The following is a 20,158-nucleotide window of genomic DNA, read 5'->3' on the forward strand; positions in this document are numbered from 1 at the left end:
GACTTTGGACTTTAAAACTGGTCACTACACAGTATTGTGGTGTAGTTTATACATTCAGGCACTAGTTTGCGGATGACAGGGGAATGGAAGGGGTTCTTCTCATAGTTCTTGGAGATGAACAGATAGTGTTGCCCTAGAAAGTCTTTGAAGAACACGTATGAAACAAGCACACATATTCATGCGTGTCATTGTATCACCATACCCTCAAAAAAAAAGCTCCCAACAAACAAACATATAAAACCTAAAAGTCTTTAATAAAAAATAAAAGAAAGCTGAAAAGCAAATAGTTTACCATGTATTCTCCCCTAAATAACAAAAATTGGAAGAAAAAAAAAAAAAAGAAAAAAGTCCGGCATGAGTACATCAAGCATGTCTATTTTCACCCAAATGCACTGTGGAATAATGTTTTAGGGCCTGTTTTCCATTTAGTGTATGGCTTAAGTTTGTGGTTGCGAGCAGCATCATAGCTCGAGTTTAGGACATGTGACTTCTAATTTCTCTCATGGACTCTTTCACATGAAAGATGTCTCAGTCCACATCACTAAATGACCTGAGAAATGTTCAGTCACCTCAATGCAGAATGACTCCCTATAAAAGATACAAACATAAAATGCAGAAATGGATGTGCCATGACATACACTCAACAACTTACACACACACACATTGAAGTCCCAGTTTTGGGCTGGATGAAGCCCCTGATTCTCGTGCATACAAAGCTGCTTAGGGACGGAGGAGTCTCGGTGCAGCAGACACAAGCTCATTTGATTGTATAATGATTAGTTCTTTGCATTGCGTATTATTGGCATTTGTACCTGTGCAATAGTATCGCCAAGACACGCTCATTTAAACTACAGGCCTTGGTGAAAACCCCATTGAGGAATTAATGTTTAAAAAATAGTGCCTGACCGAGGAAAAGAAGACAGCGCTAAGCAGAGTTTTGTGTCTCAGCAGTTTCATTTGTGGATGTGCTCTTTTCAGCGGCTTCTGATACTTTAGTTTCCTTGTTTTCGGTCTCCTGATTTTCAGCCCCCATGATGGTGTCTTGTAGTAGCTGACGACGCTGGACCTCTGCTTTCAGATTCTCCAGGTCCTTTTGACTAGAATAATAAGATTAACATCAGAAATAAAACTACAGACCACAAACTGCACCTAAGCTAAACCCTAAGCTATATCATGCTTGGAGAGAATATTCTACATGTATGCATATGTATTTATATTATGTAGTCAAAGGAAAATAAATCTCAGGCCATGTGCACACAGCCATTTTTATATCCTTCTATCCTCTTTGGGTTTCATAGAGGTCCCTGATCTCTAAACAGAGAATGCAAAGAGCCAAATATAGCTTAACCATACACCGACAGCAAGGCCTCTGCATATTAGGCACCATATATTGCTAAACTTTGTAAACTTACCACAATAGATGGCTTAGAATATAATACTAAGTATTCATTATGGCTTAGGTTTGTATGCTTGCCACCAGATCGTGCTCTGCTTTGTATACTTGACAGCAGAAATGTCCCAACTTTGTGCACTTGGCAACAGGAATGACTCAGCATGTTGTACTGGTCACTACATCTAATTTAGTCTTGTAAACTTGGCCCAAGATATGGCTCAGTGGGTGGTCAACAGTGTCGAAGGACACAGAGAGGTCCAGGAGGATGAGCAAGGAGAAGTGACCCTTAGATTTGGTTGAGAAAAGGTTGTTCGTAATTTTAGCCAGGGCGGTTTCAGTGGAGTGGAGGGGGCGGAAGCCAGATTGGAGAGTGTCAAGGTGGGAATTGTGCAAGAGGTGTCTAGTGAGGCGGTTGAAGACAACCCTCTCAAGTAGTTTAGAGGCAAAGGGGGAGAAGTGAGATAGGGTGGTAGTTAGCAAGAGAAGTGGGGTCAAGATTGGGTGTTTTGAGGATGGGAGAGAAGGAATGTTTGAAGGAACGGGGGACGATGCCAGTGGAGAGTGAGAGATTGAACAGGTATGCAAGGTAGGGACAGGCAGTAATGGAGAGGGAGAGAAGGAGGTAACAGGGGATGGGTTGCAGGTAGAAGGGGGAGAGGAAAGGATGAGGGAGTGGATTTCTTTGCCAGAGGTAGGGCGGAGGAAGCACTAGAGATGGTTGATAGAGGATTTGTGGTTTGTGTAATTTGTGGATTTGTGTAAATTAGCTAGCAATTGGGCTGTGCAACATGGCTGTAAAGTTACAGCCATACTGCACACAGCCGAGTCAATGTTCCAGCATTTACCGTGTAGGGCAGGCCTGGCCAACCTGTGGCTCTCCAGGAGTTGTGAAACTGCAAACCCCGCCATGCTTTGACTGTAGTTAACCAGCCGAAAGCTGGCAAGAAATGCTTGTAGTTTCAGAACACCTGGAGAGCCACAGGTTGGCCAGGCCTGGTGTAGGGGGATAGACATTATTTCTGCTCAAGGGCCCTATTTTGTTCATAAATGGTCCTGGGTAAATTAAAGTGATTTGAATTATTTATTCTATATAACTTTTTTCATTCAACTCAATTAGTATAAATTGCCATGTGCAAGTTACACCAGGAAGATTCTAATTTTAGGGTATTTTCAAAGGAACTGTAAATTGATTCTTTTTATTTTACAATTGCATTTTTCTAGTGTGAATGCTTGAAGAGGTCTCAATTCAGAAGAGGTACCATCCCTATAATTACAGAGCCCTGAAGTCAATCTCATTGCTGTATTCCCCTTACGATATAATTACAGGCATGACCTGGTGGAAAAGGATATGTGCCACATCATTGGGGGTGGAGAATGGTATCATTGTGGGCATGGTCACACCCAGAAAAGACAAAAATATGACAGCAGGAAAAGTGGTAGTAAGAAAATTATTTATACACATTTATTGTAAACTCTTCAAATCAGGATAAACAACCCTATTGTGGATAAATAATGGGTTGCCCATCAATAATGGATGTCTGCTCCTATAATCAATAAAAGTTGTGAGCAATAAACAATGAACAGGAGATTTAGCAGTGCTGAGAACTTATATATTAGCTGGCCAATGGAAATATTACATTTATTCTACTTAATACCTAATCCATAGTACACAGACACTGTATCTTATTAATGACATTGCTTTGACAGTAACGTCTTTTCTTAAATTTAATTGCTGCGCCACATTCTTGTTTCATTGCCACTGCCCAGTGTAAACAGCTCTCCCCATGGCAACGTATGTGAAGAATGTTCCACTATCTGTATGTGCTGTATATTAATTCTCATTAAGAGTAATACTGTACAACAATGAAAATGTCAGTCACCTGAGCGGGATGAACAAGATTCCATTAATGATATTGAGCTGATCCAGGACACTGGCCATGCTGGGAGCTGTGAACTGAGGTGGGGAAAAAAAAAGTCAACAGGTTTTAATTCCCATTTGTTTTTTTGTTACATGCTATTCAATCAACAAAATGATTTAAATCAAAGTTCCATGGAGGACACAGGGCACATACCTTCAATGGCATTATGTTGGCACTGGATCCGTTCTTGTAAATCTCATTCATTGTCCGCTGTAGAGCTACAGCCTGCTGGGTCAGGTACTTCAAGTAGTCTGAGCTTTCTTTGGTCTTCTCATGCAGCTCTCCCAGCTGGACGAAGAATGAAATATGTACACATTTATCTACCATACGTGTAATAAGATAATGCTCAGATCATGGACGTACAGAACACAACCATTAGTTTTCAGTTTCAAATGCAAAACAATAAAGAGCAAAATCCCTCAACACAGTAGGTAAGTGATACATTACTAAAACAATCAGAAGACTCCCAATAACTTGTCACTGTACACATAACATAGCAATTTACGTTGTATAATGACAATATTGTGGTCACACATCAGTGACATCGAGCTCCAGATTAATATGGAATGTAACAAGTCCAGACTTGTCCAGAAATGGAGACTAGCAGAACTATTCACAAAAGCTGACCTGGTTCTTGTATATTGTGTATCCCTCTTTCTCGTGCTGTAATGCAGAGCGAAACTCCCCTTTAGTTTCATACACCCGCGCTACAAGATGGTGGCTGCAAGACATAAAGACAAATAAAATCTATTAAAAAGGAAAGATGTGCAGATGAATTGAGATATCACACGACCTAAGCAAAGTGACTCTCTCCTTCCCTCCCAGAAGCCTCCGTAGCTGCTCCATGCAACATTCTTCATCTCCCAATCCTGTCCAAGAACCGGTCTGTGTGTCACTGCCGAGGGAGGGATGGAGGGTGCTATGCTTGAGCACCAATCAGAAGCTGCAGAGATTACAGTTTCTGATTAGTACTTCCCACACACACTGCACTGGTACCTTAGTGGTTAGCACTTCTGTCTCACAACACTGATGTCATGAGTTTGAATACCAAACATGGCCTTAGCATCTGTGTGCAGCATGTGGACTTCCTACACACTCCCCATAGTCATTTTAAAGAGGCAAACTTAAATGACTGGGTGGCAGTGCAGTATTAAAATGAACAGACAAGTCAAAAACAGGCCGTTTATTATTCCTTATAATTTTTTATGTGTTGTTTTTTTCTAATTGAAACGGATTTTGTTATTTACTGGCATTACTCTTTTGTAAAGAGAAAGTCAGCGATAGGATTTACAAGGGCACAGCCTAGGCAAAAGGAGTCTCTTAGTCAATATCATTTATAATAATATAAAAATATATTTAGATATATTTAAAGGACCCCTACATCCTTTACATTTTCACATATGGGGTGCAATGCTTTGTTAAGTGATAACCTTACTAAAAGAGCTGCAGTGAAAAGTCAAGTACCACCTCCTCAATTTGTTAGACTGCAGAGATCTATAGAATAGTGTACAATGGCAAAAAGCTGAAAATTCTGGCATTTCAAAGACTGTGACTCCCTCCCAATACTGCGCCCAGTTGCTGTGTCCTAGTAAGATCAGATACAGGGTGTGGATCAACCAATCTGCATAGTGCATTTCTGCAGAGAGTCTGAACAACTGTCAATTACTATTTGCTTAGGGAAGCTGCTAATATAGCAAACGTTATGTGGAGGAATAAAATATTTACTTAAGTATAAGCAATTCAATTATTCCATGCATACTTGTAGCTCCATAACACATAGCCTTTGTTATATATAATGGCTGCCAGTCTTAAAAATAGTTTACAAGTACACTTTTCTGCAGAATTAGTCTATCCAAGATATTGGTCTCATGTAATATATTGAAGGTTTTGTTTGTTTGTTTTTTTAAGAAATTATAGCAAATAAGAATAACTCTTAGGAACTGCAAATTATATATATATATAAAACAACAATGCTCCTAGTCATCCCCAGCATTTAGAAATAGATTGGTTTTGCTAGGTGACCCTATGGGCACCACAAAGACGACAGACTACAAAAGGACAACTCCTTATATGCAATGCCGCCACTCCCCGTAGTGGTAGTTGTACCAGTGAACCATATCATGAATCCATTGTATGTTCTGTGCTTGGACGAAATTTAAACATCAGAACATCCATTTTTCAGGAAAATAAATGGTCTCTAGTTTTAAAATTAGATATTTTTTTTTCTTGCAGATTCATGTTGGTTTACAAATATCCATGGTTTTAAAAGTAGTAACTGTTTGCTATAAAACATGTCTGCACCCTTCTAAGTCAACCTCTGTGCCTGAGAGATGGTTCTCTATTCACCTGAGTGCAACCTTGAGTGACTTGGCTCCGTGATATTTAGAATTGATGGTAAGTGCATTCTCCAGGAAGCGAAGGGAGAGGTCATACTCCATTACTCCATGAAGCACTAGGCCAATGTTGCTCTAAAAGATACATAAAATACACACATGGTTAAGCAAGCACAACAAGGTAACAAGCCTGTGAGCCCTTTGCCAAGGCTACTTTAAAATACTTACTTGGATATGGACACAATATCTACATTGCTCCATGTATTGGCATCTCTGTACATCAACAGCTATAAGACATCTTACCCACCATTGTCAATTTCATGCATTTACTAGCATTTAACAATGGCACATTGCAGGTAAACGGATATAACAATAGAACTCACTGTTTCTAATGTCACCATACCCACTTACATATTTACTGGTGCTCCGGCACTTGCCGTTTTTCTTCAACCAATCTTGTGTTTTCTCAATGCATTCACCATAGGACAACAGTGACATCAAACGGCTAGTAACAAATGCATGCGTTTTCACCATTGTTCTTATTAGTGATAAAAAAAAACGCCAGTAGGTACCCGGCCTTAGTGTGTAAGAAGCAATTATTTGGGGTAAGAGTAACCCCAAAATAATAAAGACAGCAACATCACAATCAGCATTAATAGGGTTGTTTTTCTTTAACTAGTCTTAGGTATTGTAGAAGACTTACATCTAAGAGCGCCATCTCAGGGTGTCCCTCTCCAAACAGAAGCAGTATGAGATAACGAGCCCGGTAGAGCAGATTTAATGCAGTGGAGAGCTGGTTGTTTGCAAAACAGTACAGTGCTAGATGCATCTAAAACAAACACAAGTCAGTCAACACACTAAGGATGTAGTAAAGGAACAAAGATATAAATGGAGATTGACAGACAGCACAAGCTCCATTGGGTTTTTATATACTCACATATTCCTGGATGGTGCTGGGGTGTTCAATGCTCAAAATTCTCTCGCTCATCAAAACAGCTTTCTGTTGATTGTTTAAAGCCTTGCATAAAAAAAAACCAAAAAAAAAAACCAAACAAACATTTAAAAGCCATCACTACAATTAGACACATATAAAATGCTTCTACAAGCACAGCATTTCAGAAAACCTACATCTCCTCTCCAGATCTCTCTTCCTCCCTCCTGTCTCGTGTATCTGACTGTCTCTCTGCCATCTCCTCCTGGATGTCCACACGCTTTCTCAAAATTAACATCTCTAAGACTGAACTCATTGTCTTTCCTCCCTCCAGACTCCCCTCACACCACAACCTCTCTATCGTTGTTAACATCACAACCATCTCCTCTGTCAGCCAACTCCGTTGCCTGGGTGTCACCTTTGACTCCTCGCTCTCTTTTGCCCCCCACGTCCAATCCCTTGCACAAGCCTGTCGCTTCCAACTGCGCAACATCGCCCGCATCCGACCCTTCCTCTCACAAGACGCCACCAAAACCATCATCCATGCATTTATCTCCTGCCTTGACTACTGCAACCTTCTCCTCACTGGCCCCCCCCCATCTCGCCCCCCTCCGATCTGTGCTTAATGCGGCTGCTATACTCCTCTTTCTCTCACGCCACTCCTCCTCTGCCTCCCCTCTCTACCAGGCCTTACACTGGCTCCCCATCCCCTACAGAATACTCTTTAAACTTCTCACCACCACTTAAAAAGCTCTCTCCCAGTCTACTGCCTCCTACATCTCTAACCTCCTTACCATTCACACTCCTGCCTGCTCCCTGCGCTCGGCTAATGACCGTCGCCTCTCCTCCACTCTAATTACCTCTTCTCACTCCAGAGTCCAAGACTTCTCCGGAGCTGCCCCCCTGCACTGGAATGACCTCCCTCGTTCCATCCGTCTCGCTCCCAATCTATGCTCCTTCAAACGGGCACTCAAAACTCACCTGTTCCTGAAAGCCTACCAACCATCCACTTAACCCCTCATCCACTCTGCTTGTTCTCCCCCCTCTCCCCTGGTCTCTTCTTCTCCCTTGCATCACTGCCTCCCTCCATGCCTGTTTTATCCACCCTCCCCCTTAGGATGTAAGCTCGCATGAGCAGGGCCCCTCTCCCCTCCTGTCTCCATACCCACTCTTCTGCTCCGCCCTCACTCCATATGTCTGCCCGGAGTTTCTGAAGCATTGGTACTTTGTGTTTATTGTTCTGTAATGTTTTACCCTGTATGGTCTACTGTTTGTACTATGTAAGGCGCTGCGGAAACCTTGTGGCGCCTAACAAATAAATGATAATAATAATAATAATAATAATAATATCAAACTATTCAATGTTTTATTTCCATAGGAACAAAAGAAAATTATTTCATTATGGACTGACCCACTGATGGTGTTTTTGTAATACTATTGTGTACTACTGTACTAACAGATATAGTTGTAAGTCATGCTTTAATACCAATTTCAAGGTATTACACTTTATAAAATAGTTAATCTGCAGACAACAGTAATTAAAAAGAACATTTGCAATGAAAAATCAAACAAATGTGTTGCAAATATATAAATATATGCATTCAGTGCATTACTACCTATTTCATCACACGGTAATCACTACGCAGGGCTTGAAAACCACCTTAAAATATATTGTTAGCCTGCAGACTAATGGCCACATAGGCAATGATTCCCAATATATATCTTCTGTATCTTTTCTAACTGGAGTTATAGCACAGCAGTGTAGTGAGTTATCACAGGCAAGGTCAGAGACATTTCTGAAAACCGGTACACAGGAAAAAAAAGTTGCTGAACTGTACTAAAAAATTGACACTGTGGGAGCGGACACAAAGCAATGTGGTGGAGGAAGGACCTACGGAAGCATGTGTCAGCTTTGGTGACTTACCTCTGAGTAATCGCCCATGATGTAGTTGAGTCGGGCAAGCAGTCGTAGGCACGCACAGATTTCTACGTGCATGGCGCCATATACGTTATTAAACAAATTTAAGGCTTCATTGATCAGTTCACAACCTTCTTTTAGAAAACCTAGACACATAAGTGAAAAAAAAATATGACATATACAGACAATAAGAGTGATATGAATACAATGAAGTATAATAACGTCACCATGGATGGTCATGAACTAGAAATATTAGCACGAGATAGTGCAGGATTCATCTTAAGACATGACAAGGTTGTATGAGGGAGACAGACATGAGGAGGACCCTGTCTGAGATTATATTATAGAGAGAGCGGGTAAATCAGAGATAGTAGATTCAAGTGGGGGTAGAGTGAATGTGGTGAATGGATGGGGCAGAGGGCTTAGAGGGAGGCAAGAATAAAGAGGTGAGTTCTGAGCCATGTGTTAATGGTCGTGGGGAGAGCCCAGTAATTATACAAACTGAATGCACTATTATAAACCAGTCATATTTTGGCCATTGTTTACATGGAGCCAAACCCAAAAATACTTATTTTAGAAATCCACTTGACAAAGGCATCTATTCATACATGTGAAAGTGAACTACATCAGTTTTACCAAGGTCCCTGTAACGGTTCCTTTCTGTTTGGAAAACATATAGCTTAGCATAGGCTTACAGAGTAGTTCTATGTGGGCATGTAATGTAAACTAGTTTCTATATTAATATATTTAAGAACCTCATTAAAAAAAAATAAAAAAAAAATGCTCCTACTCATAGTTCGTCATATTGCTTTCTACAACATTGTTCTTATTATATCACATGCACAGAAATTCTGAAGACTGAAATGACTTACCTTGTTGCACTTTAGCTTGTCCACTTTGGAAGAAATGAAAAGCATCAGAAGCTTTGGGATTGACATGTTTCACCACAGGGAAAATATTCAATATGTCCTCTTCAGTAAAGGTTGGTTTGTGTTTGCTATCAAAGTTGTACTCCTTCAGCAGGATCTGAGATTGAATGAGAAAATTGAGTATTATATAAACACTAACATTTATATTTTATATAATTGAAGGTTTTTTTTTTTTTTAAAAAAAAGGGATTTTTGTATTTACGTAAAATCCGTTTCTCTTAGTCCATTGGGGAACACCGGGGACTTTGGGGTAGAGTAGGACAGGGTGAACTGGCACTTTAAACTTCTGTTTAACTAAGCCCTAGCTCCTCCCCCTCTATACCCCACTTCTGGTTAGTCTCAGTTTATGTTTAACCAAGCCCACAGAAAGTGGAGATAGAAAACAAGAAAAGAATATAAAAAGAACAAAACAACAACACTCTCTTAACAATAAGACAACATGTCAACAGTAGGAGAAACCACAGCGTTAAGGGTGGCTGCCCGGTGTCCCCCAATGGACTAAGAGAAACGGATTTTACGCAAGTACAAAAATCCATTTTCCGCTATCCTCCTTTGGGGGACACTGGGGAAATCCCAAAGCTGCCTCACGGGAAGGAACGCTCAAAAGAAAGGGCACAAAGCACCTTCCTTCCAAAGCTTGCATCCTTGGATGCAAACACATTAAACTTGTAAAACCTAGTGAATGTGTGTACAGAAGACCACGTTGCCGCTATACACAGCTGTTCACCGGAGGCACCATGGCGGGCCGCCCAGGAGGCACTTACAGACCTTGTAGAGTGCGCCTGCAGATTATCCGGGACAGGCTCCCGAGCCCCACTATAAGCCTGACGGATAACAGCAGTAATCCACCTTGCAATAGTCACCTTAGAAGCTGGCCAGCCTCTCTTGTGAGCATCATAGAGAATCAAAAGATTCTCAGTCTTGCGCACATTCTGAGACCGTTGCACATAAATGTGTAAGGCTTGGACAACATGGAGATAACGAATAGAATCATCGTTTTCCGAAGACCTAGGATTAGTCAGGGCAGGAATGACAATGTCTTCATTTAAATTAAATCTAGACACGACCTTAGGAAGACAAGAAGGCTTGGTTCGAAGAACTGTCCGGTCTTCATGAAAAACAAGGAAGAGACTTGCAAGATAAAGCAGCAAGCTCTGAAACTCTTTGTGCCATAGATATGGCCAAAAGGAAGACCATCTTCTAGGTCAGAAATTTGAATTCCACTGTGTTCAAAAGGCGGATGCTGTAAAGCATTCAACACCAAATTCAAATTCCATGGTGCTACCGGAGGAACATATGGAGGTTGTACATGAAGCACGCCCTGAATGAAAGGGTGCACAACAGGTATAACAGCGAGTCTTCTTTGAATGAAGACTGAAAGGGCTGACACCTGACCCTTAAGAGAAGTAAGGTGCAATCCTGCATCCAACCCGTCTTGCAAGAACTTAAATAACCTGGCCAAGCGAAAAGAAGAAGTAGGATACCCCTTCTCTTCACACCAACCAATATATGTCTTCCAGACTCGATGATCGATCTTTGCAGAACTCTGTTTATGAGCCCGAGACATGGTTTGCACCACACGTTCGGAAAAACCCTTAGCTTGCAGGATCATGGCTTCAACAGCCACGATGTTATAAACCTAGATGACAAAAGGGACCTTGAGTTAATAGGTCTGGGTGTAGCAGCAAACGCCACGACCGAGCTCCTACCATGGAGAGCACGTCGGTGTACCAGGTCCTCCGCTGCCAATGCGGCGCTACTAGAAGGACTGGAACACCTTCTCTCTTTACCTTTTTTTAACACCCGTGGGAGCATGGCTACTGCGACAGCCATAGGATCTCTTGCGCGGGAGCAGAAGAGGGGGACCTTGTGGTTCAACCGAGATGCCATCATGTTGACATCCGGCTGACCCCACCGTTACACCAAATGATGAAACGCCACTCGTCCCAGATGCAGAGTCTGCCTGCTTAGGAAATCTGCTTCCCAATTTTCTATTCCGGGATTAAAGATGGCCATGAGCCTCGGCCCACTGAAAAATTTTGTGCAACTCTCGCATGGCCAAGGGACTCTTAAGGTATGCTACCGCCGTGGCATTGTCTGACTGAATCTTCACTGGCCTTCCCTGCAACAAGTGCTGTGCGCTCATAAGAGCATTTCCAAGACATTGATTGGAAGCTTGGATTCCTTCGGAGTCGAAAGAGCCTGAAAACGACCGTGAAGACAGACGGCCCCCCAACCTCTAAGGCTGCCATTCATCGTGATCAAGGTCAAATTCTAAATTGAGAATGGGCGTCCCCTGCCGAGATTTTGTTTGTGCAACCAGCAAAGAAGCGACCGACGTGCTTGCGGAGACAGGCGGAATACCTGGCCCGCCAGAGTCAAATGGGTTTTGTTCTACTGCGACAGAAGTTCCAACTGGAATTGCTGTGCATGAAACTGAGCAAACTTGACCTCGAAAGTCGATACCATCTTGCCCAGAACTCTCATGCCGAAATGCACAGAGGGATGTTTTGCCACCAACAGAGATTTCACCATCTTCTGTGAGGCTAGAATTTTGTCCTGAGGTAATAACACCCGTCGTTGTCGGGTGTCGAATAAAAGACCCAAAAAGATCATCGGCTGGGATGGAACCAACTTGCATTTTTTTAAATTGAGAATCCAACAGTGAGAGTCTAGAGTCTGGCTCACTACTTGGATATGCGGCTAAAGTACCTCTGGAGATACTTTAAAAGAAGATTGTCCAGGTAAGGGTTGATTGTAATCCCCTTGGACCTTAGCAGAGCAGCCATGACCACCATGATCTTGGTGAAGATACGCAGGGCAGTGGCAAGACCAAAGGGAAGAGCCTGAAATTGGAAGTGCTCTGATCGAACTGCAAACCTCAAGAGGGACTGATGACCCTTCCCGATAGGAACATGGAGATAGGCATCCTTGATGTCTAGAGCCAACATGAACTCTCCATGTTCCATGCCGTGAATGATCGAGCGCAACTTCAATGATTTTCGATTCAGAATGGGTCTGAATGAGCCGTCTGGTTTTGGCATGAGAAAAAGGTTGGAATTAAAATCCAAACCTTTTTGAGAATCTGGCACCGGAATAATCACTCCGGAAGAGAGGAGGGATTGAATTGCTTCTCGTAAAGCCAATCGCTTTTGTGGACAAGTGGGAAGCCCGGTGGCAAAGAACCGCCTTGGAGGAAGACTTGTATCCCTGGTCCACCACCCCCCATACCCAGACATCGGTGGTAGACTGAAACCACCGATCCCTGAACAAAGGAAGACTGGCTCCCACCACTGGCGACAACGGAGGAGCAAAATGCCAGTCATGTGGACTGCTTGTCTGCAGGTTTCACTGCTGAACGTTGAGCAGACCAGGCCTGGCGGCCCCGATGCAAACCACCCCCCCTTGGGACGGACGACTGGCCCCTAGAAGATTGGCCTGAGGAATATTGACCCAAAACCTACCCGAGGACCGAAACCAGGACATTCTTTGTTTGGGAGCATTAACAGGAGAAAAGTGCTCTTCCCTCCCGTTGTTTGACTGATAATGGTGTCCCGCTGGGGGTCAAACAAAACATCCCCAGAAAATGGTATGGTCTCAAGAGCTTTTAGACTCAACATCAGCCTCACAGGACTTAAGCCAGAGAGTCTGACGAGCCAAAACTGCAGAAGCAGAGATCCGTGCCCCAATTAGTCCCGCGTCCATAGCCGCTTCGCCTAAATAATCTGCCACCCTCTAAATCTGCTCCACTAATGGAAGCAATTAAGAGTACGGCCTGCCTGTCAACAAACCTTCAGACAGCTGTTCTGACCAGCGTTCTACAGCCTTGTTCACCCATGCCGACAACGCCAAGACAGGCCTCAGAGAGGCACCTGGTGCCACGAAAATGGACTTAAGGACAGCCTCAACCTTTTGGTCTGTACCATCTTTAAGAGTGGCTGCATTAGGAAGAGGAATAGTAGTTACCTTGGCCAACCTTGCAACAGGAGCATCCACACGTGGAGGTGTCTCCCATTTAGCAAGAACTTCAGGAGGAAAAGGATAACACAACTACAGTCACCGAGATATTTGGAACTTCCTATCTGGGGAAGCCCAAGGCTCAGCCAACAATTCTTCCAATTGGGAAGAAGCGGGGAAATAGGGAGATTTCTTTTTCCGGCGCGCAAAAAGAGAAGCAACGTCAGGAACCTCTTCCTCAGGAAAATCAAGTACCTGACGCACAGCCTGTATTAACTCCACCACACTTTGACGCTCAGAATGAACCTCCGCCACAACAGAAGGAGCATCCATTTCAGAATCCACCGCTAATTCACCCTCCTCCTGGGAACAACAGTCAGAATCTGACTCATTTCCATGTAGGGGTGCCGCCACCCGCTTGCGCTTATGTGAGGAAGACGGTGTAGCATTTTGCAACATCCTCTCTAAAGAGGAAGAAACCGAAACCGTATACGGAGAATGCAAGTCATTTATATATATTTATTATATTTTATTCAATGCCTGCCACTAGTAAGAGGCAGTCTAACTTAGGGGACATACTGCGATTTATTACTCCCACTGTGCTGGGAGAGGGTACACTTACCTGCAGCCATCCATCCTCAAGCATTGTCTGCAGTTAACTGGCTGTCAGTACAGGAGGACGGACACAGCCTGCGACGACTGTGCCCGGCTCCTAGGAGGGCATCTGAACGAGAGATGGGGGCTGGCAAAAAAACACCTCCACAGCACCTCCAATCCCCCCTCCAGACAGCGCACAGCCGTCCGTGCTGCACACAAACCTCCTGCGCACCTGGCACCCCCGGCCAGTAGGCATATCAGCTGCAGGCACGGCAGCGCATGCATTGAAATTTGCAGGCCACAGGGGGCTGATCCGCTGCACTTCACCGCTGATGCGGACCCATCATACAGGAGCCGGCAGCTGGTGAGTGCGGGGGAGCGGTGAGTGACAACTGCATCATAGCTCATTGAGCTGGCGGCTGTCAGGCACAGGAGGCAAAAAGCCTCATATTTAGAAAAAAATAACAGAAGTGGGCTGCTAATCAGCCCAGACACAGCCCGTTCGCCGGGCACTTAAACTAAACTGAAGCTAACCGGAAGTGGGGTAGAGGGGGAGGAGCTAGGGCTTAGTTAAACAGAAGTTTAAAGTGCCAGTTCGCCCTGTCCTACCTACGCTATACCCCAATGTCCCTGTCCTACTCTAAACCCCAATATTCCTATTGTCCCCCAAAGGAGGATAAAGAAAAGGTACTGTTCCAGTCACAAAAGGTGAGAATATTGTGGCACACAAAGCTCATTACATGGACTGCATGCATTAGTTCACATAAAATGGAGGTGGCTATGTTAAATTATGTGGCTTGAGAATGATAATGCACTTGTACAAAATGTTCACATTGCATATAACATTAACTTTTAAACAGGCATCGTGAATGTAACATTGCTGCATGCTTTATCACAAAATATTAATAAACAAAGAAAATAAGGTCTGGCTCAATAAAATATTGGTTTCTCAAAATACCAGCTTGGTCCCATTACTAGATTAACGAAATGTGGACCGGCTGTTCTAAATCCACTAGTGCTTGTTCACAAAGGATTTTGACTTGCATGTGAGGCAGTAATGGCACCCCCATTGCATAAATACCATGTGGTGTAGCAGTCAATGCTCATTATAGCCAATAATCATCCTATATGCAACCGCTAGTGGTCGAAAAGAGCTGGTATATGGTGGTATGCCATAAAGCCAATTCTCCTACTGCCTTCATTGTAAAACTATCAAATCCCATTCACTTACATTTTCCATACCGCAACTTCTCAAGTTCCTCATCAACTACTGCCAACAACTGTATGGGTTTAAGTACAACGCAATGGAAATTCTCTATTATGTATTACTATGTTAATAAGGGAATGGTGGTCATAGATATCCCTTTGCCACCTGACACAAGGTCAGCAAGATATGCAGGTAAAATGCCTACAACCCTACGTGAACCAGCCCTAACCCAAGGGTACCTGATGTGTTGGCTCATACATAGGTCTGATTTCAGGTGCATGGCTCATGGGAATAAAGAGGATGTATTTTTCTCAGCAAAAACTGTGCGCAAGCAAGTTAGAAATGGTGAGCTAGTTAGAATGAGTAGCTAGACCAAGCAGTGGCTTCTGCACTTTAGTATTTCATACAAAAGTTAAGACCCAGACTATGAATAACTGTCATATGGGTTGGTGATAAAAGAAGAACTCAAGAATACTGCTCTAACTTGTAGGCAGAGACATACCTGAATGCCAACTTTGATACAAATTTCTCGGAGAAGGCTGATTTTCTGCAGATTATGTATCTCCACAGCCTGGTCCACATTTTCACTAAAGAAAAGGACATATGATTACCACATTTCCAAAGTTATACAATAAACTTCATTTTTAATAACAGTATTGAGGCGATTCATCTTTGCTACTAAATAACCAGTGTCTGCACAAAGGACCATTTAGAACAAGAAATCAAAAATAAGAACTGAATGACAGCACCATAAGCAGTCTGCAACTTTTTTTTTTGTTTGTGTTAGGACACAGAATAAACCCATCATTCAATGTTCCGTCTTCCTAAATTAATACTATATTGGGTGTCTCAACCATTTATGTAGGTCAAAGATTCTCATTCGGTATCACAATAAACTAATCGCTCACACACAGACATATGGGGACATATTCAATTAGGATTCCGGTCCGCGTTACCGCGGAACCTGCGCAGTATTGCCAGTAATACGGTACCGCAATAACGCGGATTTTCATACACAACCCTAGCGAGCGAAAATCCACGTTATTGCGGTACCGTGGATTAACTTTGCGGCCCCTTCCGGCGCGATCCCGCAGACCGGAAACGTAATTGAATATGCCCCGTGCAGTCAGTTATAGGGATCATTGAAACCTTCATAGTAATACAAGGTGCAGAACCACAAACTTTTTGTTAAATGCACGAAAATAGCAATTAATAGGCTTATTTACAGTCAGGTGCAAAGTTTGCCTGGGTACAAAACTTTCAGCCGAGCAAACCATGCTGCACTGCAATTGGTGCGAATGCAAACATATTTACATTAAGGGCAAATACCGTGTGCTGCACACACTGGGCAGCTGTATTTGTACACTGCATTTTATAGTACTAAATGGTATTTCCCTAGCGTCTTGTGACTGAGGTATGAAGGACAAAGGAAGCGGATTACCTTTCCTTTTACAGAAAGGAAAGTCTGACTGGTAAGAAAATTGTTTCTCAAACTCTCAGATTGCTTCAAAACTCCAAATGGAGTAGTTAAAGTAGTTTGGAGTAGTCTGGAGAAGTTAAGCACTATTGTGCAGCGCGGCCTACTACTCAGAAACTGGTTACAATGCACTAATGCTGGCGTCACTGCACTTGTATCTGCAATAGATAAGAATTGTGACATTTTGTGGTACAGATCATCAATGGATTTGTAATTTATATGTTCAGAGTCAGTGACAGGTACTCAGGATCATTCACACCCTGTAATCGTGTTTGCTGCTGAGAGCTTCCACCATTCTCCAACTTACTCACCATTCAAGACTAAAGTCAAAGTAGGCCTTGGCTTCAGAGCAGATGTTTTTCCATAGCTCCTGTGGGGTGACGCTGGCCCAGGCTGTGTTGTCAGAGTTGCTGAGATTTCGGTTCTTCCGTTTCTTGTTCTTTTTCTTGGAGACCAGCTCATCAGCAGGAAGGTGAGCAACAGAGTTGGGGAAGGAGCTGAGGAAGGCATTCAGGAAATGGCTAATGGCAGCAGATAAACCTGACAGCTCTACTCCCTGGAGAGGGATGAAAGAAGGGGTTATATTAGAGCGGGGCCTTTTAGTTGGTGCGATGAAGGGTAACAAGGCGGCACTCGATGATCCAATCCGCCAATACAAAACATAGCAAATTAGGATTCAGTATAATCAGTACAATTTCATGTCATTAATGCATTATTTGCTAATGAAACATTATATTTTTTCTGTTTAAAATTTTAGGTAATACAGACAGTTATACCACAAAAGCGTTATCCCTCTGCCTTACTTAGAATGTCTAAAGACCTTCACAGGTCACTCTTGGTTCTCAGCTTTTATATTTTATGCACAGTCTTCCTCAACTAAAGCTACATTGGGTGTCTTATAACCATTTATCGAAGTCAAAGATTCCCATTCAGTATCACAATACCAGGCTGGATGCATCACGGGAATTTATGGTTCCCGTGATATTATATTTTAATAGTAAACACAATAAATTAGTCATAATTCAGTTGCTCTAGTTTAATAAATTACTCATTATCATTATTCCAACATTGGTATGTCACACAAAGATTAATCATGGGGCATTCAGGTTGGCAGGTGTTACAATCTCCAAATGGCACATATTATACATGAGGGGATAATTAACAAAACATTTCTTACCTGTAGGTATGTTTTAAAGATGTGCTTTGCAGACCTTGTAATTACTTCACCGATTAGTATTTTCTAAGAACAAAGAAAAGAGGGAAAAAAAACAGCATTTATATAGCAAACGTGAATATCACCTATAGAACTCTGACTTATACACAATTTGCTTAAAGTTTACCAGTCACCTACACCCAGTGGAGGCAGCCAGTTTGTGCTTTGAACCCATATTCATGAGAATGCAGTCTATTAATTCACCAGGAGCGAGTCAAATTATGTTACATTAAGTTTAGGCCACAGCTCCTCACTGACAAGGTTCAATCAAGTACCGAATCACTCACATAGACATGATCAAGCTGGGAGGGGACAGGAAACTTGGCGACAATATCTATAACTTTGCCCAGGTAGCGCATGTTGATTCCTCTCTGGTGCATTGCTTCAGCCAATGTGGCTCCATCCATAGGGACTACATTATGGTCAAGACAATCCTTGATCTGTAAAGACATAAAATTGTTTTCTAAACTATCTGACCAGGTCTGTAAATAGTGAATAAGGAAGATAGGACAGACAAGAAAGGTCAGACTTCATTAGAAGTCTTATTTGAAACCAACTCACAGGTCAGCCGAATTCCATAACATACAAACATGTGTTAAAAGTAGTTGCTTTATTCCCACTGGAAAAATAATTTGCCAATTATTTGATCCATGGAACATGCAAATTATAAACAAGTGTTCTGTTCCATTTTATTACATGTACATGTTACACAGTTAAACAAAATAGACTACATGTGTAAAAATATTTCAGAATGTCCTTTACCCTTAGTCACAGGTACTGCGCCACAAAGCATGTACGCTAAGAATTACATGGTCTGAAAGCACAGTTTGTTTTGTTGGTAAACTATATTTAATTTCACTGATAAAAGATATCTCAATGGTCACTGTCTGCCACAAGTTCAGCAATATACTCTCTGCTACTGTGAACATTCTGATGTTCTCATTTGCTAAAGGGTGTTCTGTTCCACCCACTACAAAACAGGTTGCACATGAATGAACAGGAGATAAAGATTGATAGAAAAAGGTGCTCTGACCCTAGTGCAATGTATCCAACATACGTAGACAAAATAAAGTCCAAAAGTAAAGAGAATGGATGTCCTTCTTACCAAGCATGGAATCTGACACGACAGGACAAAAGCTGCTGCATCCTTCAGTAACTGTTTCTGGTTCTGCACCTCTGGCTGTACAGACTCCGGGAAACGCACTCCTGTTGTCAGAGTACAGACACATGAATGGAGATGGTGTTGTGTCTACTGATTACATCAATGTTTTGAGACAAACAACAGAATGAAGGCTCATTGGTATCTGCCTGTTGATCAAAACACCACCAGAACAGTACATATATTTCAGCGCACATGCCACAGAGGTGCACAATAGGAGAACCACTACTGTAATAATTACACAATCCTATCCTGAGTGGTTACGTTGTATGAGTGGCAGCTTTATTCAGATGTAGTCTGTTGAAATGTGCAGCAATGCACAGAGAAGGGGATGGGACAGTATAAATAAGATGCTCCTCTCCCAGAGATGACCCCTTAACCTCTGGAGAATGCAAACTTCAGAATGCAGTATATACATTGGTATATGTGGAAGAACCCCAATATGCATTTAATACGGGAAAGGATGGTCTCAAACACATGCAGCTTACTCACAATCTTTTTCCCCCAAAAAATAATTGCAATCACCAGATAAAATTTAGAAGCAATTGGCCGCTTTATTCTATACCTGGAGAAAAGATGTCCGGATTGAAGCGGATATCAAAGGACATCTCACTGATGGAACCCACAGCCTGGCATGCTTTCCGGATCACCTCCTTGCTCTTCAGGTCCACTGAAAATAAAGGGATGGTCTATAAATAGATTTCAACTGCAAAGGATAAGAACTATTTGCATAAATGGTCCTTTAAGTCCTTAGATTCGTAAGTGCTTCGAGAAAATGGAATGAAGAAAATTCAGTTTTGGGTGAAGGTCAGTAAGTTAACCAAAAGTCCTGAGAATTGCTTACCTAGGGTCTGGCAGTCCTTGTAATATAGTGTTTGTCCTTATTTGTCTAAGAGTCCAGCAGTACTCTTCTTAAAACAGACCTTGTGTTGTCAATGCCATTCTACCATGAACTTCCCATCCACATTTCCCTTCATATGAAGGAGAAGCCACGGAGGAGGGACTTTGACAACGCTGTAGTCTTTTTGAAACAGGCAAGTGATGGAAGAACCAAAGAGGAACAAGCTGGATCAGGAGGAATGCAAGACCTCAGCTAAGTAAAAATCATTAAACGTAACTTATTTT

The 20,158-nt window shown here is 42.4% G+C and overlaps 1 protein-coding gene across 5 annotated transcripts in view; it reads right to left on the reverse strand.

Moving 5' to 3' along the window:
• Nucleotides 1–235: 235 nt before the first annotated feature.
• Nucleotides 236–20,158, reverse strand: part of CLUH (CLUH binding protein of NUMT mRNA) — a 59,159-nt gene continuing 39,236 nt past the window's right edge. For all 5 annotated transcript variants that reach the window (XM_075196771.1, XM_075196768.1, XM_075196769.1 and 2 more), the window contains exons 12-26: nucleotides 19,599–19,703; nucleotides 18,980–19,080; nucleotides 18,162–18,314; nucleotides 17,839–17,901; nucleotides 16,973–17,217; nucleotides 15,687–15,771; nucleotides 9,367–9,520; nucleotides 8,501–8,640; nucleotides 6,583–6,663; nucleotides 6,349–6,474; nucleotides 5,659–5,780; nucleotides 3,940–4,033; nucleotides 3,466–3,600; nucleotides 3,274–3,347; nucleotides 236–1,097 (exon numbers count right to left, since the gene is read on the reverse strand). In XM_075196771.1, the coding sequence (XP_075052872.1) occupies nucleotides 926–1,097; nucleotides 3,274–3,347; nucleotides 3,466–3,600; nucleotides 3,940–4,033; nucleotides 5,659–5,780; nucleotides 6,349–6,474; nucleotides 6,583–6,663; nucleotides 8,501–8,640; nucleotides 9,367–9,520; nucleotides 15,687–15,771; nucleotides 16,973–17,217; nucleotides 17,839–17,901; nucleotides 18,162–18,314; nucleotides 18,980–19,080; nucleotides 19,599–19,703 (1,850 nt within the window). In that variant the 3' untranslated portion in view covers nucleotides 236–925. The remainder of the gene's footprint in view (nucleotides 1,098–3,273; nucleotides 3,348–3,465; nucleotides 3,601–3,939; nucleotides 4,034–5,658; nucleotides 5,781–6,348; nucleotides 6,475–6,582; nucleotides 6,664–8,500; nucleotides 8,641–9,366; nucleotides 9,521–15,686; nucleotides 15,772–16,972; nucleotides 17,218–17,838; nucleotides 17,902–18,161; nucleotides 18,315–18,979; nucleotides 19,081–19,598; nucleotides 19,704–20,158) is intronic.

Source organism: Mixophyes fleayi, chromosome 2, assembly GCF_038048845.1.
Source record: "Mixophyes fleayi isolate aMixFle1 chromosome 2, aMixFle1.hap1, whole genome shotgun sequence".
Classification (NCBI taxonomy): domain Eukaryota; kingdom Metazoa; phylum Chordata; class Amphibia; order Anura; family Limnodynastidae; genus Mixophyes; species Mixophyes fleayi.